General features: G+C 41.8%; 2 protein-coding genes across 6 annotated transcripts in view; one reads left to right on the forward strand and one right to left on the reverse strand.

Moving 5' to 3' along the window:
* The window catches only part of EPC1 (enhancer of polycomb homolog 1), a 93,607-nt gene that overhangs the window by 954 nt on the left and 65,021 nt on the right, over nucleotides 1-27,632 (forward strand). For 2 of the 3 annotated variants that reach the window (XM_019933520.3, XM_019933521.3), the window contains exon 1: nucleotides 25,982-26,134. The exons of the other annotated variant lie outside the window; for it this stretch is intronic. In XM_019933520.3, coding sequence (XP_019789079.1) covers nucleotides 25,982-26,134 — 153 coding nt within the window. Of the gene's footprint in view, nucleotides 1-25,981; nucleotides 26,135-27,632 lie in introns of those variants that run through there. 3 annotated transcript variants of the gene reach the window in all.
* Nucleotides 1,862-25,925, reverse strand: LOC117311170 (uncharacterized). Of its 3 annotated transcripts, none has more exons than XM_033852501.2 (2): nucleotides 24,194-25,925; nucleotides 1,862-4,956 (listed from the first exon to the last, which is right to left on the reverse strand). In XM_033852501.2, the coding sequence occupies exon 1, from the start codon at nucleotides 25,923-25,925 to the stop codon at nucleotides 24,984-24,986; it is 942 nt and encodes a 313-aa protein (XP_033708392.1). In that variant the 3' UTR covers nucleotides 1,862-4,956; nucleotides 24,194-24,983. The 3 variants fall into 3 exon arrangements, with proteins under 3 accessions (XP_033708392.1, XP_033708393.1, XP_073657828.1); XM_033852502.2 differs by lacking the exon at nucleotides 1,862-4,956 and adding an exon at nucleotides 15,768-18,904; XM_073801727.1 differs by lacking the exon at nucleotides 1,862-4,956 and adding an exon at nucleotides 18,930-21,891.

Consider the following 27,632-nt stretch of genomic DNA (forward strand, 5'->3'; position numbering starts at 1 on the left):
GGCATTTTTCTAATTTTTTTTTTTCCTCTTTTTGCACACGGTGGGCGATCTTTTTTGTTTTGCATGGATCTGTGCTGGTGGCGCTGTATAGCTCTCAACAATTTACGTCAGTTTCACTAAAAGAAAAAAGGAGGAAAAAAAAAAGAGGTGGGGCAAGATTTGATCTATTATCCTCTCCCTTTATTTCCTAAAAGAAAGTTCAATTTGGTCAGAGGAAATTATTCAGTTGTGTTAGTTTAACGTTTTCTGTGAACTGTGAAGGGTGAGAACAGACACGTCGTCACAGCCCGTCCGGGGAGCAGCAGGGCCGAGCATGCAGTTTGCAGTTGTGTTTTTTCTGATCTGATTATCTCTAGATCAGAAAATTTTCGATAGTAAGCTGTCAGCTTACCCTCTCTTTCCTCAGTAACATTTTGCATTTTCCTTCTATTACGATATCATCCATTGCTAATGTCTTCAATTGAACAAAACGTTTTGCGTTTTAGCTCACTGAACGTTGTAAAAGTTGAATTTCATTTTGAACCTAGGAATTTCTTAAATAACTATTCTAAGTTTCTCCTGGGAATTTTCTAGGAGTTTGACATATAAGAATGCCTACATTGTTGTTTGTTTTATTTTGAAGTGATACTTCAGTTGGATTTATGTACATCCTTGCTTTAAAAAGAGCAAATATTTTGGAATAGGATAATTTTTTTAAGAATATGGATACAACTGCTTTTAACTTTAAAAATATTGGTGTTTGTATATCTAAATGCAGGGTAAATCTTTTCCATCTTTGTTCTTATTGGGAGTTATCTGATTAGAGAATATGGGATTTAGGCCCAAAGCCTCCCAAGAACAAAAATGTATATTATGATATGACATAGTTCTTACTGGTCTCTGTGAACATTTCAGTTGTTTATGAAGATAGTAACTATGTCCTTAATTGAAAAAGAAAGTGGGAGAAATCAGTCATTGTACCTAAAAACACATCATTTTGCCAAATAAAACAAACAAAAAAACTGAAATAGTATCCTAAACCACCTTTTCATATGATTGTAGAGATGATTTCTTGAGTAAAAATTTCTGGAGTTATTATTAAGTGTTGTTATTCACTTTGAAATATGTAAATGCTCATTTCAGTAATCATTAAAATTTTGAAGTAAAAGAATGTGTGAAAATGAGTAGGAATAGTATTTCCAATTTCTGTGTCCTTATAATTTATTTATCTGTGTAGGACCCTTTCCTTGAACTTCAAAAATATTTATATATGATGCCTATATTTTGTTTATACTCTGCTATAAAAATTTGAAAATGTTCACTGTAACATTTTATCTCTTCAAAAAATTTAAATGCCGCCACCAAGACTGGTTTTGACGTTATAGATTATTTATAGAATGGAATACTGCAGGTGTAAATATATTATCTAACCCCCGGATTTTGCTGGAGTTTAGTTCCCCGAAGTTAATCTACTGAATAAAATATACTGCCCAATATGTTTATTGCTAAAATATTCTCTTATTCAGCTGGTGACGTTTTTCATTTTAATTTGTGAAAACTAAAAATGTTTATATAATGTAGCCCCTCTTTTTAAAAACAGACTGATGCTGTGAAGTCCATATGTAGCTATGCAATGTTCTTTGTTCTCCTATATCATTGACTATTACATCATTGATTATGAGTAACCATTATAGTTACATCTTCACTTTTTAAAATCACCCATAGATATTTATGTTAAAGATATTCTTCTATCTGTGACTCTTACATCACTAAATAAGGAGGTTTAAATCTATGAGGCAAAAACAACTCATTGTTTTATATTATTCTCCATTTTTAAATCCACCTTGGGCTTCATTTTAGCTCTTCATTCTTTGGACGTTAATTTTTTTTTTTTTTTTTTTTTTTATTGACAACGTTTTGTAGGCATTTAGTTTGAGTTTGGTGAGATTATGATTAGAATGATTATAATAAACTATGTTTTATCAGAAAAAAATCTTTATTTATTAAATTTGGTGTACAGGGAACTAACTCAGTTTTTCATAGTAACAGTTGCTAGATCATGAACAATAAAGAATTATTTTTTTAATCTTGAAATGTCATTTCAGTCAACAATTACACACTTATTTTTTCTTGCACACCTTTTTATCAGAGATAGTAGCAAGTAGCAAAATTGACTATGTTAAAATATCGTTATCATTTTTTTCACCCTGCCCATCCCTCTGAGGGAGGGGGAGGGGTCAATGAGTAGTGAAATGGCCAAAAAACAGTTTGCAGAAAGAAGAAATAAATAATGCCAAAGACACGGAAAATCTGTAAATCAAATTCCAAACAATAAACCTCAGAAATACGAACTTGAAATTATGAGCTTGGTCAATAATGGAAATAAACTGAAAATTTTATTAAGACTTCATTTAGTGAACCAACATAATTTCCTAATTTATTAATTTGTATGCATTAGTATTGCTAAAGATTGGGGAAATTTTCAGGTTAGCAAACCTATTAGGAAAGATGAAGTAACAAAGGGAAGAAACATTTGCAGTGATATCAAGATGACATCATAAAATGCTGAAAATATCAATTAGCCAGAACCAATCTAATACACCTTGGAATAAACTTTTTTAAAAGAAGGAAAGATAGCTAAAAATTTTGCCCTCTGAAAACCAAGTTCAATAGAGACCTGAAACTGTATATATTTCTAATTCCACCCTCTTTTTGTGCGTACTTACCTGTGCTATTTCTTGGACATATCATTACATGTTTTGCAAAGGAAGAGACGGGGAAAGAAAATAAGAGACCAAATGGGTGTTTGTGTTATGACTTTGTTTTTTATCTTTCCCAAAAGATTCTCAAATGGAGACTCTGAAGGGAAAGTAAAGCAAAGATAATGATTTCTTGAAGAAAAAGATGAAAGGAGTATCCTTTATACTTGATTTATTCAGCATTTTTTTCTTTTGGGGGTATGTTTGTTCTAGTTTTTCTTCCTATTATGTGCTATGATGCTAAAGGGCTGAGATACAATATTAAGACAAAGAGGCAAGGATCCCTGCTCTCAGGGAGTTTACAGTCCAATGTGGTTCAACATTTTAAAGATACTTAAATCTAAGATCTTGGATGTGGGAGGTTCCCATCTGAGAATAAAGGCAAAGTAAGATTTCTGGGGTAAAAACTTAAAAAAAATTTTTTTAATCTATTTATATAGGATTTAACAAGTGTCCTTCTGTCCTTCTACTAAAGGACCATTATTTGGGACACAGTGAGGGGAAGATAGCCCTCAGATTTTAGATATAGCCCAAACAGATGCTATATAAATAGCTGGTTAGCTAATGCAAATTCCTATTGCAAAGTGAGAAATAAAATATTAACTTATTCGCTTGAGAAGAAAGGAGACGGGGATCACTCTGGTTGTAGGAATTTTGGATGTGTCCTTGTGAGGTCCGTTTAATGAAAACTTTTTTTTTTAACGTGGTGAAGCCTCATTTTGTACATTTTGCTCTCCTTGTCATGAAATAAATGTCAATGTCAATAAAAATGGTGAGATGAAGCAGGGAAATACAATTATAGTGTTGAAGGATTACATCAGAATTAAGATATTTATTTTTATTTTGAAACCTGAAAATTTTAATGATATTTATGTAACAGAAATTTTTATAATAACCTTTTGTATTTTAATTTATGAAGGTAATATAATTAGACATTTAGCTAATCGGTAATTAGTTAAGTACATCAGATATGGAGCAGGAAAGTAAGACTGCTGTTATATATAGATGAATTGGAAGGGAAGGAACTCTTCATTAAATCTCTACATGTGGTTTAAGATCACCTCCAGAATAAAGTCACCAAATTAGTTTGTCACACAGCCAATTAAGATACTAAATGTATTATATCATATAGTTTGCTTTTGTACTAACGTAGGATCCTACTGATAATGGTGTGAAAAAATGAGGAGATTTATTATTTCAACTAAATTAATAATCAGGAGGCAAGCCAGTTCTAGGTTGGGTTCAATAGCTCAACAATGTTATCAAGTTCCTTGGTAGGTTCTATTCTTTTACATTGCTGTAATGTCAGCAGTGTCTTTCCTCATAGTCACAAGATGGCTGCTGCAGCTCCAAGCATCATATCCTGATATTACAATTTCCAGAGGGAGTAGAGTTTCTCTTATGTATCTTTTTAGAAGGGAAGAAATTCTTTCCCAGAGGCCCACAGCACACTGCTTCTTACAGTTCTTTGGCCAGGTTTGTAGGAAATGCTCATACCTAAACCCTTCACTGACCGGGAGATTGAAGTTACCTTAATCGGTTTAGCTAGGGAGGATCTTTTGGAAAGGTGAACACCTGCTGAGTAGCCAGTGCTCAATGTGGCTAGCTCCCATTTGTTTTGTATAAACTTTAATGGCTTTGTAAAAACATTCTTCAACGATAAAACATGAATATCTGTTTTCATAGAGAGCAGACTGCTCATGGATGCAGCTAATTTAGAAAAAAATAAACATTTAATTAGAGCTTACTATGTCCCAGCCTCTAGGTTAAATGCTACCTTTATTAAAGATCTCCTTAAATCCTCACACAAACTTTGGGGATAGGATAATTATTATACCCATTTCACAAATGAGGAAACGGAGGCTTAGAGAGGTTTGGCCCAGGTTACACAGTAAGTGAAAAAGGTGGAGTTTGAACCTGGAAAGTCTGAAATCATAGCCTGTATAACTACCTATTCTTCTATACTGTCACACTGGATATTTGTGAATTTATGTTCTGTAAATTGGCATATTTTAAATGCACTGTATGATACTCCTGTTTAAATGAATCCTCTAGTGACTAATTTTATAAATCTAATAATCTTTTCTTAAGATGAGTAGTGCTTACCTAATTTATCAGTTGTACATATCTGAATTTTTGTATTGAATTTGCAGAAGGCACATGTACTGCATCTCATCTCTTCAGGAACATCTCTGAAATTCTTTTAGAAGTTGCATTTCTATAGGGAAAAAAAGATCAGAGAGTAGAGAGTCAGTGAGGCTTTGTTGAAGAGGGTAAATTCATGATTCATAGCACTAGGTTGAAAGAGAATACTGGCTCCTATTTCACAACTTACAAGGTCAATTTTATGTACAAAATGTTTCCATCTTTGGGATGTATGGAAGTTTTCCCCTTGGGGGATTCAGTGTACCTCAAACTTGAGTGTGCACCGGAATCACCTAAAACACAGGTGTCTGGGCCCACACCTGGGGTTCCTGGATCAGTGGGTCTGGGGCGGGGCCTGAGAAGCTGCCAGCCCCCAGGTGCTGCCGATGCTTTCAGTCCAGAGACCACCCTTTGAGACGCTGCTCTAGAGGATCAGATCGTACCTGCCATGGTAAATATTCTGGCTTGAAACATGCCAAACTGTAAAGGATGTCATTTCATAAATGGCGAATATATGAATAAATACATATGCAGGATGAATAGGTGGTCAGGATATCCTGCTTGAGAGCTGAGCGATGACTTGAAGGAGGATTCCTCTTATCCTCAGCATGAACAACACATTTGAGACTTATTTTTCCATCAATTCATATATGTGTGTGTTTTTAACTTCAAAAAAAATTAGTCCATAATTTACCAATTATTTTTAAAACCAAGTAAAAATAGAACTTAGTTGTACTCGGTAGCAAGTTACATCTGAAAAAGACTTGTGTATCTGTGGCATTTTGATGGTTTTTCTCAAGATTTTATCCCACCAGCCACTAAAGCCCCACTTTCATTAAAAGGACACAGTTTTGATGAGACTGAGAAAGAGAGGCCGTCATGCCAATGACCTATATTTAGCTCTGAAACTCAGGCCGCTGCCCCAATGCACTGGAAACCCTCCATCCTCCCAAGACAGAGGTCACAACCTCCAGCTGAAAAACACTCTCACGTGCCAAGGAGCCAAGAGGGCCTTTCCAAGAGTGTAATTGCTTCACTGCTTTGAGACATAAGAAACAAGTTAGGGACTTCCCTGGTGGCCCAGTGTTTAAGAATCCACCTGCTAATGCAGGGGACATGGGTTCGATCCCTGGTCCAGGAAGATCCCACATGCTGCGGAGCAACTAAGCCCGTGCGCCACAACTACTGAGCCTGCGTGCTCTAACTACTGAAGCCCACACGCCTAGAACCCGTGCTCCGCAAGGAGAGAAGCCACCGCAATGAGAAGCCCGCGCACCACAACACAGCCAAAAATAAATAAGTAAATAAATAAATTTAAAAAAAAGAAATAATTTAGTTCTGAAGGCTTTTGCTCATTTTTCATTAAAGTCCAAGAAACAAACCTCCCACATAAATGAGTAAAAAACAGTCAGCCAATTCAATGTCCTTAACATTTCCAGTAGCCTGTGTAAGTGTTGAGTTATCCTTGTATCCACTGGAGGCCTTGGCAAGAAGCTGGGATGAAGTACCCCGAGGAGGCAGCTTTGTACTGGTTTTGTCCAGTATCAAAAAGCGTCACTTAGCACCTGTGTAATAACAGACGCACATCATTTAAAATGGCCAGGACTGCCAGAACTGTGCTGTCCAGGATAGTGGCCACTAGCCACACGTGGCTGTATGTAAATTTAAATTTGAAGTAATTAAAATTAAACATTCAGTAGCTACACCTGGCTGGTGGTTATTGGACAACAGGTTTGTGGAATGTTTCTGTCTTAGTCGTTCAAGTTGCCGTCACAGAATATCATAAACTGGGTAGCTTATAAATGACCGAAATTTATTTCTCACAGTTCTGGAAGCTAGGAAGTCCAAGATCAAGGTGCCAGCAGATTCTGTGTCTGGTGAGGGTCCACTTCCTGGTTCATAGATGTGTCCTCGCACGGCAGAAGGGGAGAAGGAGCTCTCTGGGGTCTCTTTTACAAGGGCACCGATCCCATTCATGAAGGCTCCACCCTCGTGACCTAATCACCTCCCAAAGGCCCCACCTCCAAATGCCATCACATCGGGGGCTAGGACTTCAATATATGAATTGGAGGGTGGGGGAGGACATAAACGTTCAGTCTGCAGCAACGTCCATAGTTGTGGAAAGTTCTCTTGGAACTTCAGACCACGGTAGGCAAACAATGTAGACCAGTGGTTCTCAACTCTGTCTGCACTTAGAATCAACAAGAAACTCAAAAATAAAATGCCTGCACCCCATCCTCAGAGGTTCTAGCTGATCTGGGTGGAATCTGGGCGTAAGTATTTTGCAAAAGCTGTCCACGTGATTCTATCGATATTACATAGCCAGGGTTGAGAATTGCTGAGCGACACTACGGAAGAGAGCCACTAAACCAAAAATTGGGGTGGTCAGTAGATAGTGTTGCTACTTCTCATCTCAATCTTTCAAAAGCTACAATCCATCTTCTAGGAAGTGAGGAAGGTTCAAACTGAAAGAATAATTGGACAGTCCAACCAGTTCTGTTAACATATTCTGATTGCCTAATGAGCAACTTTAGTTGGAAGAAAAATGGATCAACTGCTAGTCTTCAGTTACAAGTTACTTGATGCTCTCAAGAGTGAGTCTTGTATATTGAAAGACTATAGATAGTCTTGTATATTGAAGGACTTTTGGTCTCATTTATATAAACACCTCCCAACTTTTTATATACATTTATACATTTACTACATCTGATTGCCTACTTTGGTACTTTAGCAGACATTTTTAAGTTAAGAAAGTCTTACCTGTCTCATAAATTGAACTTCTAAATATGTTGATTCTTAAGTTCTCTTTAATGTTTATACTTCATATAACTTAGTAGGAGTTCTACTTAAATGTGTAATAAGCTAACCTCTTACTCCATTAGGTCAAATGTTCTGAAACAGAAAAATTACATAGACTAAGAAAACATTTCTGTACTTATGCTAAATCTTTCTGAAGTTGAAAGATTCTTACCTACTAAGAAAAGAGTTATCCTACCAAACAATTTGTGGTGTTGCCTTCTCAAGTTTATTTTTTGTCTGCCTTCTCAGCTAATTGAAGTTTCTCGATGAGCAGAGATTTTGATTAGAACACAATTAGATCCTTGTCTGAGACACTGATGTGACACAATGAGCCTTATTTATGTTCACTGTATCAAAAAAAACAAAAAACTATTCTCAAAGTCTACTTCCCTGAGATATTGAGTCATATCTTTACCTTTTTTTTCAAGTCATGTCAGAATCGTTGGTCCCCGTACAAGTGGCTACATCAACTGACAAATATTTGAATTTCGCATTTCTTAATCTTTTAGAATATATAACTGTCCCTTAGAGACCTTTGAACTTGGCAGGCTTCTACATTCTTTTTTTTTTTTTTTTTTTTTTTTTTTTAGTTCTCTTAATAATTTTATCTTCTGTAGATACAAATAAACATGTTTCAGATTTAAGGATTTCAGTTTCCCCCACCACATAAGAACACTCCCCATGGGGACAATCTTGTTTTACTTCCCATCAGCCAAAAATGGAATTTGATAATAGACGTAGCTCAGTAGAAAAGGCAGACGTTACTTATAACTATTCAATTACAATTATGAGAAAACTTAAGAGCTGGCTACTTATACCCATTCCTGTGAAAAATAACAATCATCACAATAATAGAAATAATAGCTACCATTTATTGAGTTTTACTGTGTTTCAGGCACTGTGCTAAGGGCTTAAAGTGAATTATGCTGTGTAACCCTTAAAGCCCTGTGAATACTACCGTCCCCCCAATTTCCAGAGAAGAAGAAAATGGAGGCTTAGAGAAGTACTGTCTCAAGAGCCACAGAATTAGGGAACAGCGGAGCCAAGGTTGCAAGGCAGGCAGTCTGCCTTGGAACCCCTGCTCTTAATCACTGCTACAAGCTACAAGCACTCAAAGAACTCAAATAGAAGTCCCTCCCGTCCCAGGTTATCTTCATAAAGTAGTATGAAAAAGTGGAAGATGTAAATGAAAAAGGCCAAAAAAACCTCCGGTTATCCTATTATGGGGGGAAAACACAAAAACCCAAAAAACCCTATACTAGTTGATGTTACTTTCCTTTCTTTTTTTTTTTTTTTTTTTTTTTTGCGGTACGCGGACCTCTCACTGTTGTGGTCTCTCCCGTTGTGGAGCACAGGCTCCGGACGCGCAGGCTCAGCGGCCATGGCTCACGGGCCCAGCCGCTCCGCGGCATGTGGGATCTTCCCGGACCGGGGCACAAACCCGTGTCCCCTGCATTGGCAGGCGGATTCTCAACCACTGCGCCACCAGGGAAGCCCCCTTGATGTTACTTTTCTTAGTCAAGAAAACAATGCCATAGCATACAGCTCAGAGTAAGTCATATAATAAAAATACCAAGAAACAAAATAAATAAAAATGTACATATAGCATCATTAGGCTCACTTTAGTCTAAACAAATATAGAATATTCAAGAAATCAAGAATTCTTGCAGGCTCCTACATTCTTTCACATTCTGTCTTGTAGGCAATCAACTCTTGCAGATATTAACAGATTTAACTGACACTGAGTCTCTCTCATGGCTTTCATCTGACTATATGGTCACAATTTCCAAGGCGATTCTATTGACAAGGTTTTTTTTAACTTCCAGATAGCTGACTGGAAGTCTCTCCATACACATTTCTGTTGAAGACATTATGAGAACACTTTAAATACACAGCTTTGACCAATCTGAGTTCCTCGGTCTGCCCTTTACGACGTGTGTAACCTTTGGCCAGTTACTCAACTGTGCAGAACCCCAGTTTTCTCTTCTATGAATCGAAGTGATATTACTTACTCACCTGGCTGCTGTGAGATTACAGTGGGGTTCATGCATGTAAAGCGCCTAGAATGGTGCCTGACATGACATAAGCACTCAGTGTGCGCTTTAAGTTCACTTTTTCACAGTCACTCCTGATTTTAGGGATCAAAATCAGTCTTACTTGGTGTGATGGGAATTAAAAAGACCACTCTATTCAGGTGTAAGGTTGTTGCAATATTAGAGAGGCTCCCTTTGTCCTCCCCCAGGTCCTCTACAAAAAGTCAGTGAATCAGCTATCCTCTCCAAGAATTAAGATTCCTTTGCTAACTGCTCTTCACTCATTAAATAAATCCTTATTGAGCTTCCACTACATTAAAACAACAACTATATGGTGCAGGGCCTTAAAGGATTAAAGGGAGAACAGAAGAGAAAGATTTGGGAATTGGGGTAAACCTCGTGGAGCAGGTACTTTTGACCAGAACCTTGGAAGGTGGATAGGCTTTCAACATGTAGAAATTGAGAGAAGACATGCGGGTAAAGAAAGTGTGAGTGAGCATAGGCAAGGAGGAGAGAAAACACTGTGGCACTTGGGAATACCAGCTAGAAGTCCAGTGTGGGTAGACAGTAAGCTGTAATGCTTGGGGGCTAGAGACTGGGGGGAGATAGACCCATGATGGTAGCTGGGAAACAGCACAGGGAGGACTTGGGAACCTGGATGTTGGTCATTGCCCATCAAACATCAGTTCAAGTGCTTGTAACTGGCCAGAAAATGGTGATGGGTTAAATAGGGAGGAACTACTTCTTTGATATATAAACCTGTTTACGCATTAGGCTGGTAGAGGAAAACTCCAGTGGTCTGGATCTCCGGCCAGATAAGTTTTGGTGGGAAAAGTAAAGAGAAGTAAAATAGGTTGAAAGTTTGGGACAATTTTCAGTTAAGTGTGAACACTGGGCAGCAGGGGGCAGCAGGGGGCAGCACTGAAGAATTGAAAGAATGCATAAGGGATTTATTTGCTTTTGTTTACTATTTCTTGGCAATTATGAGTTTGTATCTATAAGGCTACTTGTATTGATAATAACTGAGTATTCTTTTTCCCTAAATGAATAGAAATGTAAAGAGAAAAGAAGAAAAATAACAGGCTAGCTGATGGCAGAATGACATTACTCTTCATTTGAGACCATAAAAATAGACGGTTGTCTATGTATTATTTCCTTTCAAATGTATGGGAACTCAAATTTCGTATAAAATTTAAAAGTATACATTTCAATTGGAAACACATCTTTATTTGACTCTTTAAGATTTTGTGCTTTTTTGGAAGCACACTTGTTCAGCCACACTATGTTAAAGGAACTAGTGAAACGGGGAAATCTTGAAAATAAAATTTGAGTTAAACAATGAATAGAAATTTTAAGTACACATTCTATTTGACATACCAAATATATGGAATTTCAAATTTTGGTTTTTATGATTATGAAATTTTATTTTAAAACTTTATTCTTTAGATCTAAAATTCAAGATTAGCTACACTAAATTTCATAAGATTTTTCTGGCGTAATTCACCTCTTACTAAACTTTTTAAAAGTTTGGATGGTTAGTGATGTTAAGAGTGGAATATTGGAAATTTCCAGGTAGTTTCTTTTTAGCTCTGGAATTTACCATTGCAAATGCTACATTACACCCAACAGAGAAACTCTCTCTGTCTCTCTCTCTCAAGTGTGTGAGGAAGGTGGTATCACACTGCTTCACACACTTGGGGAGGAACTTTCTTCTCTCTGTTCCTTCGTGATTCTCTCATTGTCTATCATAGATGTTTAGGAGGTCGTGATCCCTGTGTGGGTTCCTCATGTACTGCTCTTTGCTCCCTCGTTTCACCTTTGCTGTAGGTGCTTCTTTCCATGTACTGCCATAACACCATTGTCACTTTAATAGATACATAAATTACTTACTTTACAAGGTTGTGTTAATTTCTGCTGTACAGCAGTGATTCAGATATATATATATGTGTATATATATATATATATACACATATATATATAAATTCTTTTAAAAATATTCTTTCCATTATGGTTTATCATAGGATATTGGGTATAGTTCTCTGTGCTATATAGTATGTGGTGTTGTTTATCCATTCTGTATATAATAGCTTACGTCTGCTCACCCCAACCTCACTCCATCCCTCTCCCGACCCCCTCTCCTTTGGCAATCACACGTCTGTTCTCTATGTCTGTGAGTCTGTTTGTTTCGAAGATAGGTTCATTGGTGTCATATTTCAGATTCCACATATAAGTGATATCTTATGGTATTTGTCTTCTCTTTCTGATTTACTTCACTTGGTATGATAATCTCTAGTTGCATCCATGTTGCTGCAAATGGCATTATTTTGTTCTTTTTTATGGCTGAGTAGTATTCCACTGTATATATGTACCATATCTTCTTTATCCATTCATCTGTCCATGGACATTTAGGTTGTTTCCATGTCTTGGCTATTGTAAATAATGCTGCTATGAACATAGGGGTGCATGTATCTTTTTGAATTAGAGTTTTGTCTGGATATATGCCCAGGAGTGGGATTGCTGGGTCGCATGGCAGTTCTATTTTTAGTTTTTCAAGGAACCTTCATACTGTTCTCCATAGTGGCTGTATCAATTTACATTCCCACCAACAGCATAAGAGGGTTCCCTTTTCTCCACACCCTCTCCAGCATTTGTTATTTGTAGAGTTTTTCATGATGAATAGTCACATAAATTGATGGTTGACTATTCCATGATGGTTGAATATTGATTTCCAACTTCATAATGGAAAATCTGAAATGATGAATAAACTTTCGGTTTAAGATAGTTAACCTGAAAAATTAGTTCTTAAATATCATGAAAAGAGATGAAAATAAACCAGTTTGTAAAGTAAATTTATGAAACATTTCCAGTATATTTTATTTCAATCATTTGTAAATCTGAAAATATAAAGATATAAAATTATTTTAAATGTTCCTTTCAAACCAGGGTATTCCAGAATATTCACACAGGACATACCCTGTTTGTTTTTACACAACTTAAGTTCATTAAGGACAATGCCATCTTTTTCTTTGTATCTCCCATGGTTCGTAATACAATGCTTGCACAGAGATGGAGCCCCGTAAATGAAACAATGTTAGGAAAACTTATTAAAGTATATAAAACGTAACCTAGTTTTTTGATGTAAGATTTAAACGTACTCTTCATACTTTCATCATACTTTTCAAATTGTTATTGGTTACATTGTTACTATTATTGTTGTTATTGTTGCTGTTTGGTATTTTTTTCTCAGTGCTTGAACAATAATATTGTGTTAGTTACTTTCTTTATTACATAGAAATTCCCTGCACTTTTCCAGTGGTAATATCAGACTAACTGCAGACGTTTTATTACCAGACTTAATTATTTTGACCATTTCTGCTTCAGCTTTTGTTTCGAAGTTTGTATCTTTCTTTCCATATTAATTCTGAATATTTATTTTCCAGTTTTAATGATATATTTGTAAGCTACATGGATTTCTCAGACCACATTTGACCACACTTATGGCAAGACTACTTCTACTAAGCATTCTTTAAGAACTTTTTGTTTAATCATCAAGTGTTACTAATTACCAACTAACACAGTATAACATCTTGACTCACTCATTGAAATTACTCTCCCTAAGGCATATCTTCTAGGACTTTATTAGCTCTCATAACCTTCATAAGGGCCTTCTATACTATGTAAACATAGAGTCGGGAAATGCTGAAGGCATAGTTTCCATGGAAATCACATATCTCAAATTTAATTTTCTTTTCCTAGCGTTTTACATTTAGAAAATTTCATGTATCCCCATTTTTTTCGACCAACTACAGCAATGGGGAGATAATCATAAAATTTGAGTTGGAAGCATCGGAAGGGATCAGTAAGTCTTAGGCCTTTTTTTCGAAGTCGAAGATACTGAGGTCCAGGGAAATTAAGATCAAGATCACACAGCTAGTTGGTGGCAAAGCCAGGATTGGAACCTACATCTTTTTCTTTTTTTTTTTTGCAGGGAAGCCCCTGGAACCTACATCTTTTAAAGTAAAATGCTAATAAATATTTAATACAGATGAGATAGCCTAGTGTGAATTATTTTTTAATTCATTGATGACTCAATTATAAAAATGTAACATGGCTTAAAAAGCTCTTTGCTTTTAAAAACTAGTCCTAAAAACTCACGTAATGGAGACAATATTATTATAAAATTAGACTATTTCCTGTATACTTAAAATTGTTTTTTTTTTATTCCCATGGGGAATTAAGAAAGACCATTATATAGAATTTGTTAAAAATTAATGCTGAAGAATCATTGTTTCTCAAGGAGAGCATGAAAGTTTATTCAAAAAAGGCACAGGTTATGGAACAACCCAAGAAAATAAAGGCAAAGAGAATTCTCTTAAGGTGGAAGGAGGGCAGGGGCTTCCCTGGTGGCGCAGTGGTTGAGAGTCCGCCTGCCGATGCAGGGGACGCGGGTTTGTGCCCCGGTCGGGGGAGATCCCACGTGCCGCGGAGCGGCTGGGCCTGTGAGCCATGGCCGCTGAGCCTGCGCGTCCGGAGCCTGTGCTCCGCAACAGGAGAGGCCACAACAGTGAGAGGCCCGCGTACCGCAAAAAAAAAAAAAAAAAAAAAAAAAAAAGAACATGGAAGGAGGGTAACGAGATGCTGGAGAAACATGCAATAGTGTCCCCTACAAGCCTGATGTGAAAAAGTGTGTGTGTGCATGCACGCGCACACAGGCACTGGTATTTTTGTGAAGGGAATGAGAAAGGATGGGGTTTGGAAAATTATTCAAGAGGGAACACTTTTTTATTTAGATAGCATTTCTTTTTTTTAAGGTTTGGGTTTTGAATGTTTTTGTTCAAGAGAAAGGAGGACTAAACAGCTAGTGTAAACCCAGTGTAGCGTTTATGTTGAAATGAAAGTAATTTGGACCTGGGTCACCCTACCCGAGCAACCAATTTTCCACCCTCCACTGGAAACTATTTCTTAGTCTATAAGAAAAATACTCAGGTTTTTTTGTGAAATAATATCCAACATTTATTGGAATCTTACTATCACGACAGGAACTGAAGCCATTGTAAGATTTTGTAAGGATTAAATGAGATCGTGCAAATGAAGCACACGGGCCAAAGTAAGAACTCAGTAACTTTGTTTATGTGGCTTATTTGTCTATTCCAAACAATACTTGGAAGTATGCATTATCTCAGTGTAGTGTAGAAGTTAAGAATTTTATACAGGTTCACAGAGCTAGAAAAGAGCAGAGTTGAGATTCACACCCAAATCGTGTCTGACTCTGGAGCCAGCACTTTTAACCACTATATTACAATCTTTTAACAATTGTTCTTAAATCTCCTCCGTATCGTCATCTGCCAGAAACCTTGAATGCTGCTTTAAAGGTAAATTAGTGAACAAAGTCAAGAAAACATTTTTATTTTCTGTTCTAAATGTGGGTTTAGATAAGGAGAAATTTGAGAAAACTATAAAAAATTATAACCATAAAAAATATAATACAGGTACATTTTTTATCTCAAAATAATTCAAACTTATCATAGATTTCCTAAATTTTTATCTTGCGCTAGACACTCTCTCTAGAATAACTGAAAAAATATGGCAAGATAAATTAAAAGTGGTGAAAGAAAGACTATTGAAAAATAAATAAAGTGGGTGAATTTTGGTGTTGTCTTGAAGATTTCCTATTTAAGAAAATGTCTAAAGGGCCCTAGACTAGCGATAAAATCTTCTGTGATCAACTGGACGATTTGAACAGCTGACAGATGTTCTGTTTCAATGTGTTATTTGGGGGCAAATATACCTATGCCCTTCCTAACCAACTATGGTGAAATGGAAATTAAATAACATATTCTTCCTTATTATATGGCATTTTGCAATTGTCAAAGATTTTTCACAATACTATCTCTTTTTTTTTTAAACATCTTTATTGGAGTATAATTGCTTTACAATGGTGTGTTAGTTTCTGCTTTATAACAAAGTGAATCAGCTATACATATACATATATCCCCATATCTCTTCCCTCTTGCGTCTCCCTCCCTCCCACCCTCCCTATCCCACCCCTCCAGGCGGTCACAAAGCATGGAGCTGATCTCCCTGTGCTATGCAGCTGCTTCCCACTAGCTATCTGTTTTACATTTGGTAGTGTATATATGTCCATGCCACTCTCTCACTTTGTCACAGCTTACCCTTCCCCCTCCCCATGTCCTCAAGTCCATTCTCTAGTAGGTCTGTGTCTTTATTCCTGTCTTGCCCCTAGGTTCTTCATGACCTTTTTTTTTTTTTCTTAGATTCCATTTATATGTGTTAGCATACGGTATTTGTCTTACTCTTTTTGACTTACTTCACTCTGTATGACAGACTCTAGGTCCATCCTCCTCACTACAAATAACTCAATTTCGTTTCTTTTTATGGCTGAGTAATATTCCATTGTATATATGTGCCACATCTTCTTTATTCATTCATCTGTTGATGGACACTTAGGTTGCTTCCATGTCCTGGCTATTGTAAATAGAGCTGCAATGAACACACAATACTATCTCATTTGTTCTTCGTAATGGTCTAAGAGGGAGGAGAAAAAGTGTTCTCTTAGATCAGGCATACAAGAAGCTCAAGGTCCAGTAACGAAATCATTTCTATAGGCTCATGCTGCTGGTAAATGGTAGGCCTTACATGAGCATCTGGATCTTCCAACATGGAAGCCAGCGTTCCTTCCAGTACATAATGCTGTGTCTCACTACACTATGTTGCTACTTTGAATGCAAAATGTTACATAGCATTGGACTCTTTTTTCACACAGCACTCACCCTGAGAGAAACTGTAGCAACCTGTGCAGAGAGGCCCTGACCCCCTGGGGAGGTGGCCTGACCAGATTTGGAGATTAAGCAGTCACTGGGCAACCGCCTGGTGAATCAATTGGCAATGGGGGGAGGGGGTACAGCAGAGGTCCTTGTAGATTTCAACATAGGAAACAAAACTCCGAAATGGAAACGAAACAAAAAGATGAGTGTAAGAGTTTACATAGATTAGTTTATATATGTATCTCGGTCTCTGGTTTCATTTGAGGATTTCTTAGTTTTGTTTCCTTAGCTAAGAGTTTTGAAGCCTTTACAATGAATGTTATGTTTTAGACTGTATGTACAAAAATAAAGCTCAGAAAAGTAGAATGACCTATTCAAAGGAATAGAATAAAAAATATCCTTAAAAAAATAGCTCGGGCTTCCCTGGTGGCGCAGTGGTTGAGAGTCTGCCTGCCGATGCAGGGGACACGGGTTCGTGCCCCGGTCCGGGAAGATCCCACGTGCCGCGGAGCGGCTGGGCGCGTGAGCTATGGCCGCTGAGCCTGCGCGTCCGGAGCCTGTTCTCTGCAACAGGTGAGGCCACAACAGTGAGAGGCCCAAGTACCGCCAAAAAAACATAGCTCGTGGGGGTTGATCGTGACTTTTGTGTCAGGTCCCTGCTAAACTCTTTGCATTAATGATTTCATTGAATCAATGTAACAACATAGGTGATAGATTGTATCATGATTCCTATCTTATGGACGGAGAAACTGCAGCTCCAAGAGCATAAGTAAGAGTAAAAAATTAAACTAAATTTAAAAACCTCTCTGAATCAAAGTTCAACATGCCCTTTTTAGTGGAGACACTTTTGGAAGGAAATGTAGCTAGACATTTTAGTTAATTTAGTATTAAACACCAAATATATTGCCAAAGTATAGCAGCCTGCTCAGTTCTAGTGCCTGTCTTATTTGCACTGTTTTTACCAGGATAAAAATCTTAAGAAGTGTTAATAAAGATACATTTTTACATTTATAAGAACTTTATGTTTTTTCAAAGTTCACATGTGAGACTTCTTAAGTAATTAGATAACTTGATCAGATAAAACTTCTATTTCCTTGAATTGCCTAGGTTAGAATTTCCCAAGGTGTGCTTTTATAAAACTAAAGGTAATAATTGATAGTATATGCATGGTAAGGGGTTGCAAGGTGAGATAACTTTGGAAAATACTGTTCTAAGTAAATAAATTTCTGCAGGACTTCTTTGCGCCTATACATTGTGAGCCTGTATGTATTTTAAAGAGAAAGATATAATAGGCAGTATTTCCCTCACTTATTGGTTTTATATGGAACTCTTTATGGAACGCTCATCTTAGAACATAACTTCTGGGATTAGTGTTTTATGAAACATACTTCTGAAAAAAACGCTAAGCTAACATTTGGGAAGAATATTTAATGAGGTGGTACTATCTCAAATTACACTGAGAAGTGAGGACCACAAAATAATATACAGTATTATTCCAATGTTATAAAATAAGAAAGTGAAAAACAGAAACAAAGCCAGAAAGACTGGAGGGAATAAAAACATCAAAAAGTTAACTGGCTAATGAATAAATCTGTTAACACCAAAATATATATCCAAATATATGTGTTACCACAGTGTCCTTGTGCTGCTTGTAGCTAATGAGCCTAGTGTTTGGGAACCCTAATTCAGAAGAAATTTTAAGATCTGGGTGTGGCGTATGCTCTCGTCAGTAACGCACTTCAACAAGTCAGGTTGGTCGTTTGTTTACTATTTCTGCAACTTTAAAGATGGAAGATGTGGTTCACTTCCTCCTGTCACCAGGATTTTGTGAGGACTCGAGAAATAACGCAATATATTCTCTTCTAATGGGTCACGTGGTGGCGCGGTGCTGCTGATGTGTCCCTAGCTGTGTCCTGAGGCTAAGCTGATTTCCTTGCCTTCAGGGTGCTCTCACTCCTGTGAGCGAGTACCTAGAAAAGTCTTGTAAGGAGGCACTTAGGAGGCACTTGACCTCGCTTGACTTGCCTGGGAAATGACTGATGAGCACGTTTCAGGCACCACTCAGCCCGTTACTCCTTCAGTTTTCCGCCCACGTTGTCCTGTGGCAATCGGGATTGCTGCGTCTCCAGGGACCTCCTCATCGATCGCCGCCTTGAATAGTCATCTGGCTTCTCCCAGCCTCCTCTGCTCTTCTCCTGGCCCTTCCGCCTCTGCTGTCTTCTAGATGTTGGTGTTCCCCGCCGTTCCATCCCCAGCCCCTTCTCCTCATTCCATGAATCATTCTTCACACCCATAACCACACTCCTCAGGTTTGAAACCATTCACCTGCCCTTCGCATCTCTGGAAGAGAGGAGGAACCGGACCCGGAGTGCTTATCTCGGCAATCGGCACAACGTTACTCAAACTGTCATAAAGAAGAATACGTGTAGTGAAAGTAAAAGTTTTATTTCGCTAATATTACGTTTCAGATGAGTATAGCAGTAAGTTCCTTCCTTGGGTCATAGGAGCAAAGGCAGTTCACGCAGTCTGTCTCTTGAATGCCTTCCTCCCTGTCAACGTTTCTTTGTCCATCACCCACTGGTAACTTTGACTTCAACCTTTCAACATAAATTTCGACTTCATTAAACAGCTTTTTTTCTTGTTCCTCTAAGTTTCATCCCTTCACCCCTCACGTACCATTTATACCATACTGATCTGTGTAACACTCAAGTAGTATGTTTCATATGCTCAAGACTGTAGGGCACCTAAAGGTTCCTACATTTCCCTCTCTCCTCCCTCTCGTTTATGTCCTTCTGCGCCTTACATTGGACCAACACGTAGGCTACAGACAGTGTCTATCAGTAAGTGCCAGTCACTGGATTAAATAAGGCAACAGTAATTTAAGGGGCTTCCCTGGCGGCGCAGTGGTTAAGAATCCGCCTGCCAATGCAGGGGACACGGGTTCGAGCCCTGGTCCGGGAGGATCCCACATGCCGCGAAGCAACTAAGCCCGTGCGCCACAACTACTGAGCCTGTGCTCTAGAGCCCCCAAGCCACAACTACTGAGCCCATGAACCACAACTACTGAAGCCCGTGCACCTAGAGCCGGTGCTCAGTGACGAGAAGCCACCGCAATGAGAAGCCCACGCACGGCAACAAAGAGTAGCCCCCGCTCGCCGCAACTAGAGAAAGCCCGCACGCAGCAACAGAGACCCAACACAGTTAAAAATAAATAAATAAGTATATTAAAAAAACAGTAATTTAACAAAATCCAGTTTAGATAAATACTACCAAATACATATTTATTTTTTATATTTATTTATATAAATACATATATATATTTATTATGAGCCTCCGGACGCGCAGGCTCAGCGGCCATGGCCCACGGGCCCAGCCGTTCCGCGGCATGTGTGATCGCCCCAGACCGGGTCACGAACCAGTGTCCCCTGCATCGGCAGGCGGACTCTCAACCACTGCGCCACCAGGAAGCCCCCGTTGCAGCATATTTAATGGGGGTCACAGAAGCAATATCTGAACTGCTGATTTCTCTACAGAGTTGATTTATGCATGGAATTCTGTACATACTATTTAAGAACTATGTTTTGTATAAAATAAAAACAGTTCAGAATATATCCAGAAACAGTCTGCCTCTACCTTAAAAGAATAAAAGGCGAGGGCTTCCCTGGTGGCGCAGTGGTTAAGAATCCGTCTGCCAATGCAGGGAACACGGGTTCGAGCCCTGGTCCGGGAAGATCCCACATGCCGCGGAGCAACTAAGCCCGTGCACCACAACTACTGAGCCTGCGCTCTAGAGCCCGTGAGCCATGGCCGCTGAGCCTGCGCGTCCGGAGCCTGTGCTCCGCAACGGGAGAGGCCACAACAGTGAGAGGCCCGCGTACCGAAAAAAAAAAAAAAAAAAAAATGCTGCAACGCAATTTCAACATTTACTTTCTAACATACAACACATCATAAAGGGCTCCCAGTTTTTATTTTCTTAAATGTTATTTTGGAAGAATTATTTGATGCCATTTCTTTATAGCTTATTATGAAAATAAAAAGAAAGTGAAGGAAAATGATTACTGCAGGCGAAGATGTATTTAGTACTTTTGCACAATGCTCTCAATTAGAGCCCTGTATCATTTTTTTTAATGTTGAGATCATTGTGCATCACACGTCTTGAAGAGATTAACTGCACATTTCCCAAGTAAATACAAGCGCGGTATCTTACTTTATTCTTAGCTCTGTGAGGCTACAGGGATCATGTCTTGTTTATTATTGTTCTTCTGCACAAACGGCTTTGCCTAGCTGTCTGTAACCATCCAGGAAATATTTGTTGAATGCTTGAAAGGAGGGAAGAATCTGGACTCCTGCTACCCAAACTGGTATCAGGATTTATTATGATTATTATTTTTAATCTTTTGGCCCATCAGTGAGAGTTTATCTTCTTTGGAATTCTTCTCTGAGAGTTTAACCTCAGAGGAAGTCGGTCCTAAAGTTAATCCATTTACATGATTCTTTGCTGTCAGCAAACAAATATGCCCACGTCTCTCCCACCCTCAGAAACAACGCAATCGGTGGCCCGACACGTCCCGCTTTCCTTCTCGCTGCCTCCTGCCCTGATTGCCAAGCCTCTCTCTCGGCTCACTCCCAGTTCATGCCTCACTTCACTTTATTATCTGGTTTCTGGGGCTCCACTCTGGAGTCAGATCCCAGGGATTCTGGTCTCAGCGTTGCCTCTCACCAGCTTTGAGAGGCAGGACTTGCAACCGCTCTTAACAGGAGGCACCTCATAGATATTGAAAATTAAGTGAGATGATGCATTTAAAATGTACTTCAGGGCTTCCCTGGTGGCGCAGTGGTTGAGAGTCCGCCTGTCGATGCAGGGGACACGGGTTCGTGCCCCGGTCCGGGAAGATCCCACGTGCCGCGGAGCGGCTGGGCCCGTGAGCCATGGACGCTGAGCCTGCGCGTCCGGAGCCTGTGCTCCGCAACGGGAGAGGCCACAGCAGTGGGAGGCCCGCGAACCACAAAAAAAAAAAAAGTACTTCTGCGCTGCCTGGCACATAGTAAATGTTCGATAAGTGGTAGTTACCGTTCTTGCTCATTGAACACTCTAATAGGAGTTCAGAGATGAGAAAGATTGGCGAAGGCTTAAAAATTAGTTTGAATTCACCTAACTACTTACTCATTCTTCAGATTAGGAAATTAGAACCCAGAGAAGTGACGCCGTCAAAATTTCATGAAGGAAGATCACTGAGTTGCATTTTGAAGGATAACAGCAGTAGCTTACATCTATTGAATGTTTACTGTGGACCGGAGACCGTATGAATGCTTGACATGGATTGTTTCATTTGATCTTCAAAACATGCCTGTGAAGTAGCATTTCAGTAGCTAGAAGTAGATGGTCTGAAGCTGGACAGGGAGAACAGACAGAAAGGAATAAAGAAAAAACCTGGAGACAGGAAAGACTTGGCCGGTTTCTAAAGCTGGTGATGAGATGTAAAATCCAGAGTGAAGAGCTTTTCTGTCTTACGCAGTAGGGAGAAATGATGTTGGAGAGAGTGAGGCAAAACTATAAGGCCTCGACAGCCATGCCAAAAAAACACCCACAAAACTGGCTCTATCTAATGAGCAAGATGAATCAGTGAGCTGGGGAAGGGAGGATACAGATGGAAGTGGGGCTTCAGGTTCACTGATTTGGGGGCCTGCACTGCACCGTGAATGCCTGAAGGGCAGTCTGTTCTGTATCGTCATATCCCCAGGGATCCACAGCCTCAACAAGCCACCGTTGGTTCCCAGCAGCCACCGTTAGGAGAGCATTAGCCCCGTTGCCTATAAAGTAGGAGTTTCATCGAGGCTTATTGAAGGAAGGAGCGAAATCAAGGAGACTTGGACTTGGAGGTTGTTTCTAGGTGGGACGTGATGAAAGCTGAGGTGATGGTGAAGACAGTGGGAAAGGAAATAAGGAGGCAAATCCTAGAAACAATTTCAAAGAGCACTTAATGGGACTTGGGCACATACTGGGCATAAACTAATATCTAGAGCTGCATTTCAGGTTTATCATCTATAGCAAAGTGCAGCGTCAGCGCTCTAGCATTTGACATATTCTCGTTGTTGTTCAAGTAGACGTTTTGTATGTGAGATCAATCGCAATGAATCACGTTGCAAGGTGATGATCTTATGAGCGATTATTATTACCGTTAAAACGTATGTCTCTTTCCTTTCTACTCCTTCTCCCTCCACCCAGGTTCTTGCCAGCTTTATCTTATACCTGTGTTGTTATCATCTCCTACTGAACCCTGGCCAAGTCCACCTTCTCATCTCCACACACACCTGGCAGTAGCCTCCGCCCCGCTTTCTGTCCATAGAGTTGCCCTCTCCCATGAAGACCTTTTCCTCTACCATTTCACTCCCGTTACCAGTTGGAATATTAGCCATCCTTCAGAACCGAATCACACGCTATCTTCCCCATAATGTCTGATCAACCCACCTGGAACTGACTGCCTTCTTTCTGAACTCCCAGAGCACTGCAGGCCACCATCCTGCCTGGTCATGGTCATTTTGTTAACGGGGTGACCCCTTAGCAGGATCTTATTTGTATCCCCGCCATGATGGTACTGTGTGTTGCCTACTTATTCAATAAAGATTTGTGGCGTGAATCAAAACTGTTTTAAATACTGCACGTCCCTTCCCAACCCAAAGCTTCCCTTTGGGGAAAGGCTAGTACATACAGCTTTACATTAGTATGTATCTTTTGCAACATGGCGAATGTCATCTCATTCTTGTTGTGGGTACTTAGAAAAAAAGGGAAGTTTGAGTTGGGAATAGAAAAAGTGAAAGGCAGTGCAGGATTAGCCATTTTTGCAAGGGACCTTTGGGTTGGATAAAGGATGCTGAGGAAAATTAAACCAGAGCCTTTATTGCTGCACTCCTGCCCCATAGGAGGGAGGGAAGTGAACTGAATGTAAGAGGCTTGGGACTCCAGCCTGTGGGTCTTTGGGAAGCAAGTAAGACCTACAAGTCAGAAATCCAGGGCATTGAGCTGGATGGGGACCGGTGGCAGAAAGAAAATGTCTCTCGGCAGGCAGATCACCTGCAAAAGGCAAGCAGAATTGGAAAGCATGTCTCTGAACCTGCCATGGAGGGTGAGTCTAGAATTTCTAGAGAACAGGAAATTAGTCGTATAGTGCCCATTATTACTTGTGTAGGATATGGAGAATGTTATCAATAGGCTCTTATTTTAATGAAAGTTATATATATATATATATATATATATTCACTTTCTTGGTGGTTCACTCATGACTTAAGACTCTATTTTAGTTCTTAGGTTCCTCAATCAACCGAATTCTACTACTAGGATTTTCAGAAATCTAATATAGTAGGCTGGCGAGGACTGCTGTACTAATATCCAGCCAGTATTTTCGGAACTGTTCAACCTGGCTAATTAAGTGTCATGGTCCACGGTGCGGTGAGGATCCCAGAATGTGACACGCCCACTCAGGGCTCTGGGTTTTCCCACGTGCTGCTCCCCTGGCCCAAGATACCTTTCTCCTCTTCATTTTTGCAACCTTGGCCCATACTTACCCTACACCCCGATATCATCTCCTCCAAAAAGCCTTTCCTGAATGCTTTCATTAGAGCCACTCACTCCCCACGGATTGGGTGCCACTTCTGCCTGGTTCCAAATAGCCTGAGCTCTCGCCCTCACACTTACCCCAGGTGTGGCAGTTGCCATCCGCCGGTCCTGCTCCCACCATGTAATCTCCTCCGGGAGTCCTGTGGGTGCTGAGTAATTAGCAGCATACTTAGAGGGCCGTGAAGTCTCAAAAAATGTTTGTTCACTGAATGAATAAATGCATCGTCTTAGTATAGGACATGTAGATGAATGTCCATCTGCTGCATGGGAGGTAAGCTGTCAGTATTAGAGTTTGAGGATAATTTTGGCGACCTGCAATCCGTTTTCTCCCCACCCCAGAGGGTGGTAGCGAAGCCAGCCTGAAAGATAGCACTTTGTTTCTGTGCCTTAAGCCAATAACAGTTCCCATCCAATTCAGTAATTAAGAATAGTGATCATTTTTACTAGTTATCCCCCGGGGAGAAAAGTGGAGATACAGGACATTTTTGTATCTTGGCAAGTATTTGAAAATTTGCTGTCAAACCTATTAAACCCACCGCAACAGTCTTCCGGATTTTTAAAATATTCTCCTGCAAAGCGCTCTCTAGATACTCATTTTCGTGTGTACTATAAGCCCCATGGTAGCCATCACATCTATCTAAATCTCTTCTAACAATACATCTTTTCCTCTTTTTTTAAGTCTTCTTTTTTTGGTTTGACAGGAGCATTATAGGGTCTTCATATAATTCAATTGTATAAAGTTTTTCAGAGGACAAATGATAAGTGTCAACCCATGGCTATGTTGAAGCAGCATTTTCTTCCAGTGTAGAAAAATCATCCGGCTCTCAAATTTTGAAGTGTCTTGCTTTAAAAAAATTTTCCCTGAAGGTTACGGTGTCCAATAATAATTATTCTCTTTGCTTCGATGACAATAAAAGAGTGCGGGTCGATAAAATGCAGGATGAAAAAAAAAAAAACCCACCAAAGCCCTACTTTGGAGCAACGTAGGACGCCTCCTGTTTACACGGAGCGCAATGATGGGAACTGACACAGGATCCACGCGGAGCCCATCAAATACAATCCAGAGTTTCATTAGACGTAAAGATAATGGCTGGTAAAAGTTCCGGCAAAGTAGCATCCTGCCGCGAATGCCGTCTGCATTTTCGTCATAAGACCTGAAGCGCCGCGCCGGCCCGCGCTGGGGGCGCCCGCTCTCCCACTGCCGGGCCGGGCCGCCGGGCAGTGACAGGTGCCCGGGCCGCCGCCGCCGCCGCCGCCGCCGCCGCCGCCGCGCCGCGCCGAAAGCCGGCGCGCGAGGGGCGGTCGCTTCCCTGCACCCTCGCCTGTCAGCCAACGGCGCCGGGCGGGAGCGAGCGCGGGCGGCGGGTAGCGGGCGCGCAGGGCGGGGAGGTCGGCCGTGGCCCCCGGCGTCCGAGGGCCCCGCGCGTCCCGGCCCGGCCTGTTGGCGGCCGTGGGGGCGGGGGCCGGGCGGCCCGGCGCGGGGAGCGGGGCCGGGCGCCGGGGGTTGGCGGGACGCGCGCTCCGTGCCGGCGCCCGGCCTCGAGCCCGCGCCCCCCCCCCCCCCGCGTGCCCGCGCCGCTGCGCGATGCAGTGTGGGGAATGGCTGGGGTTGGCTGAAGAGCGCACAGTGGAGTTTTAATGTCCGCCATGTTGGCCATGGCGTATTGAGGAGAGCGAGCGAGAGAGGAGCGGAGCGGTTCGGCCTCCCACCTCCCGGCGGCTCTGAGTGCCCGGACGGCGGGCTCCGCGCTCCGCCCCTCCAGTCCCCGGCAGCGGCGGGCGAGTGGGGACCGAACCCCCGGTTCTCCATGATCCCGCTGGCCGGGGCCGTTTCCCCAGAGCGGAGAGGTATCTGCTGCGCCTGAGATGAGTAAACTGTCGTTTCGGGCGCGGGCGCTAGACGCCTCGAAGCCGCTGCCGGTTTTCCGCTGTGAGGATCTGCCCGACCTGCACGAATACGCCTCGATAAACCGGGCCGTGCCGCAGATGCCCACCGGAATGGAGAAGGAAGAGGAGTCGGTACGTGTTAACTCCCCTGTCCGACCCACCGCCGGGCCCCGCTCCCTCCGCTGCCTGCGGCGGCGGCGGCGGAGCGCAGACCCACACAAAATGGCCGCCATCTTCTCTCCGCCGCCGACTCCCGTCGCCGGCGGGGCCTTTACCTCGCCGCCCCCGGCCTCTCCCCCCGGCCGCGGCGGCCCGGCGGGGCCTCTTGTTGGGCCACCCGCTGACCCCGGCCCCTCGGACCCGGGCCCCGCGGAGTTCAGGCGCCCGCAAGGCACAAAGGGGTCACGTGATGAGGCTGCCGGCAGCCATTTTGTGGTCGGAGCGCTTGGGCTGGGCCTTGTGCATCCGGAGAGGGAGCGAGCGGGCGGGCGGGCGGCGGGGGGTGCGGCGGCCGGGCCGCGGAGGCCCCGCCTGCAGGCCTCTCCGCGGGCCGCTGGGTGGCGCTCTGGGGCCGGCTCGGCCTTCGCGCTCCGCCGGCGCCGGCAGCGCAGGTTCCGGGCGCTTGGGGGCCGTGCTCTCCCGGCGGCCGGGGAGGCTGGCGGGGCCGGCGCGGCCCACGTGGAGCCGCCAAGGGGCCGGGCGGGGGCGGCGGGAGCCCTGCCGCGGAAGGTCGCGGCTCCCGAGCCGCCCGGATCCGACTTAGGTGGTGCGTCCTCTTTGTGGGACTTGTACCTCCATCCCTCTCCAGTCCTACCTGGTCGGACTCCTCCTCCTGACTTTTCCTTTGATCCTTGAGAATATGTTGCGGGTTTGGGGGAGGGTACTATGTGGCTCTTCTGGAGCCTGTAACGTTATTAGTTGCTTCCCTAATAAAACCTGAGTCCGCCCGATGGCTGGGTTTCTCGAGCTAGGGGAGAAAGGACCCCATGTAAGCAGGTGTTAACAGATCTACCTGTTGGAAGAGGGCTTTCTTTCTTACCCGCCACCGAACTCAGGTTAAGTGAACCCCTTCCTAGAAATCTTAACCTGGAGGTGTTTCGGTTGGGTGGGCTTCGGCATGTAAGTGTCGACGGCTCCCGGACGCCGTACCGCAGCGGCAGCTCTCCCTGGTCGTGGAAGTTGGGCTCAGACCCACGGATAATAGGCTCTTCCCCTCGTTCCCCCAGGTCCTTGGCAGGGTCACTTGATGGCTTCTCACCCTAAGGAATTGCATACCTTGGTTTTCAGGTACAGCCACTTAAACAGGGGGCAGTGTGTTGACAGTTCCAGGAAGTCGAGGAGTCGCTGGATTGGTGCTACAGTTTTGTGGTGGAAAATCGTTCTGTCATACCTCTGTTTGGTGCTGTAAGAATTTTCTAAATGCAGAAATCCTGCTCTGTAATGTCGATTTCGAAAAATAAAGCTGTTTAAACTCTTTGGGTTGTTTGACCTTTCAAAGTCAAATAGTGGTGACCGTCGCGTGCTCCTTCCGAGAGTAGCGTCTTAGCGTGTGGAGTAGTTGAGATTGTCCAGCGCGGTCCTGACCTTTAGCACGTTGCCTGTGAGACACCACCTCTCAACGTTTTACTTG

The sequence above is a fragment of the Tursiops truncatus genome, chromosome 2, assembly GCF_011762595.2.
Source record: "Tursiops truncatus isolate mTurTru1 chromosome 2, mTurTru1.mat.Y, whole genome shotgun sequence".
Classification (NCBI taxonomy): Eukaryota; Metazoa; Chordata; class Mammalia; order Artiodactyla; family Delphinidae; genus Tursiops; species Tursiops truncatus.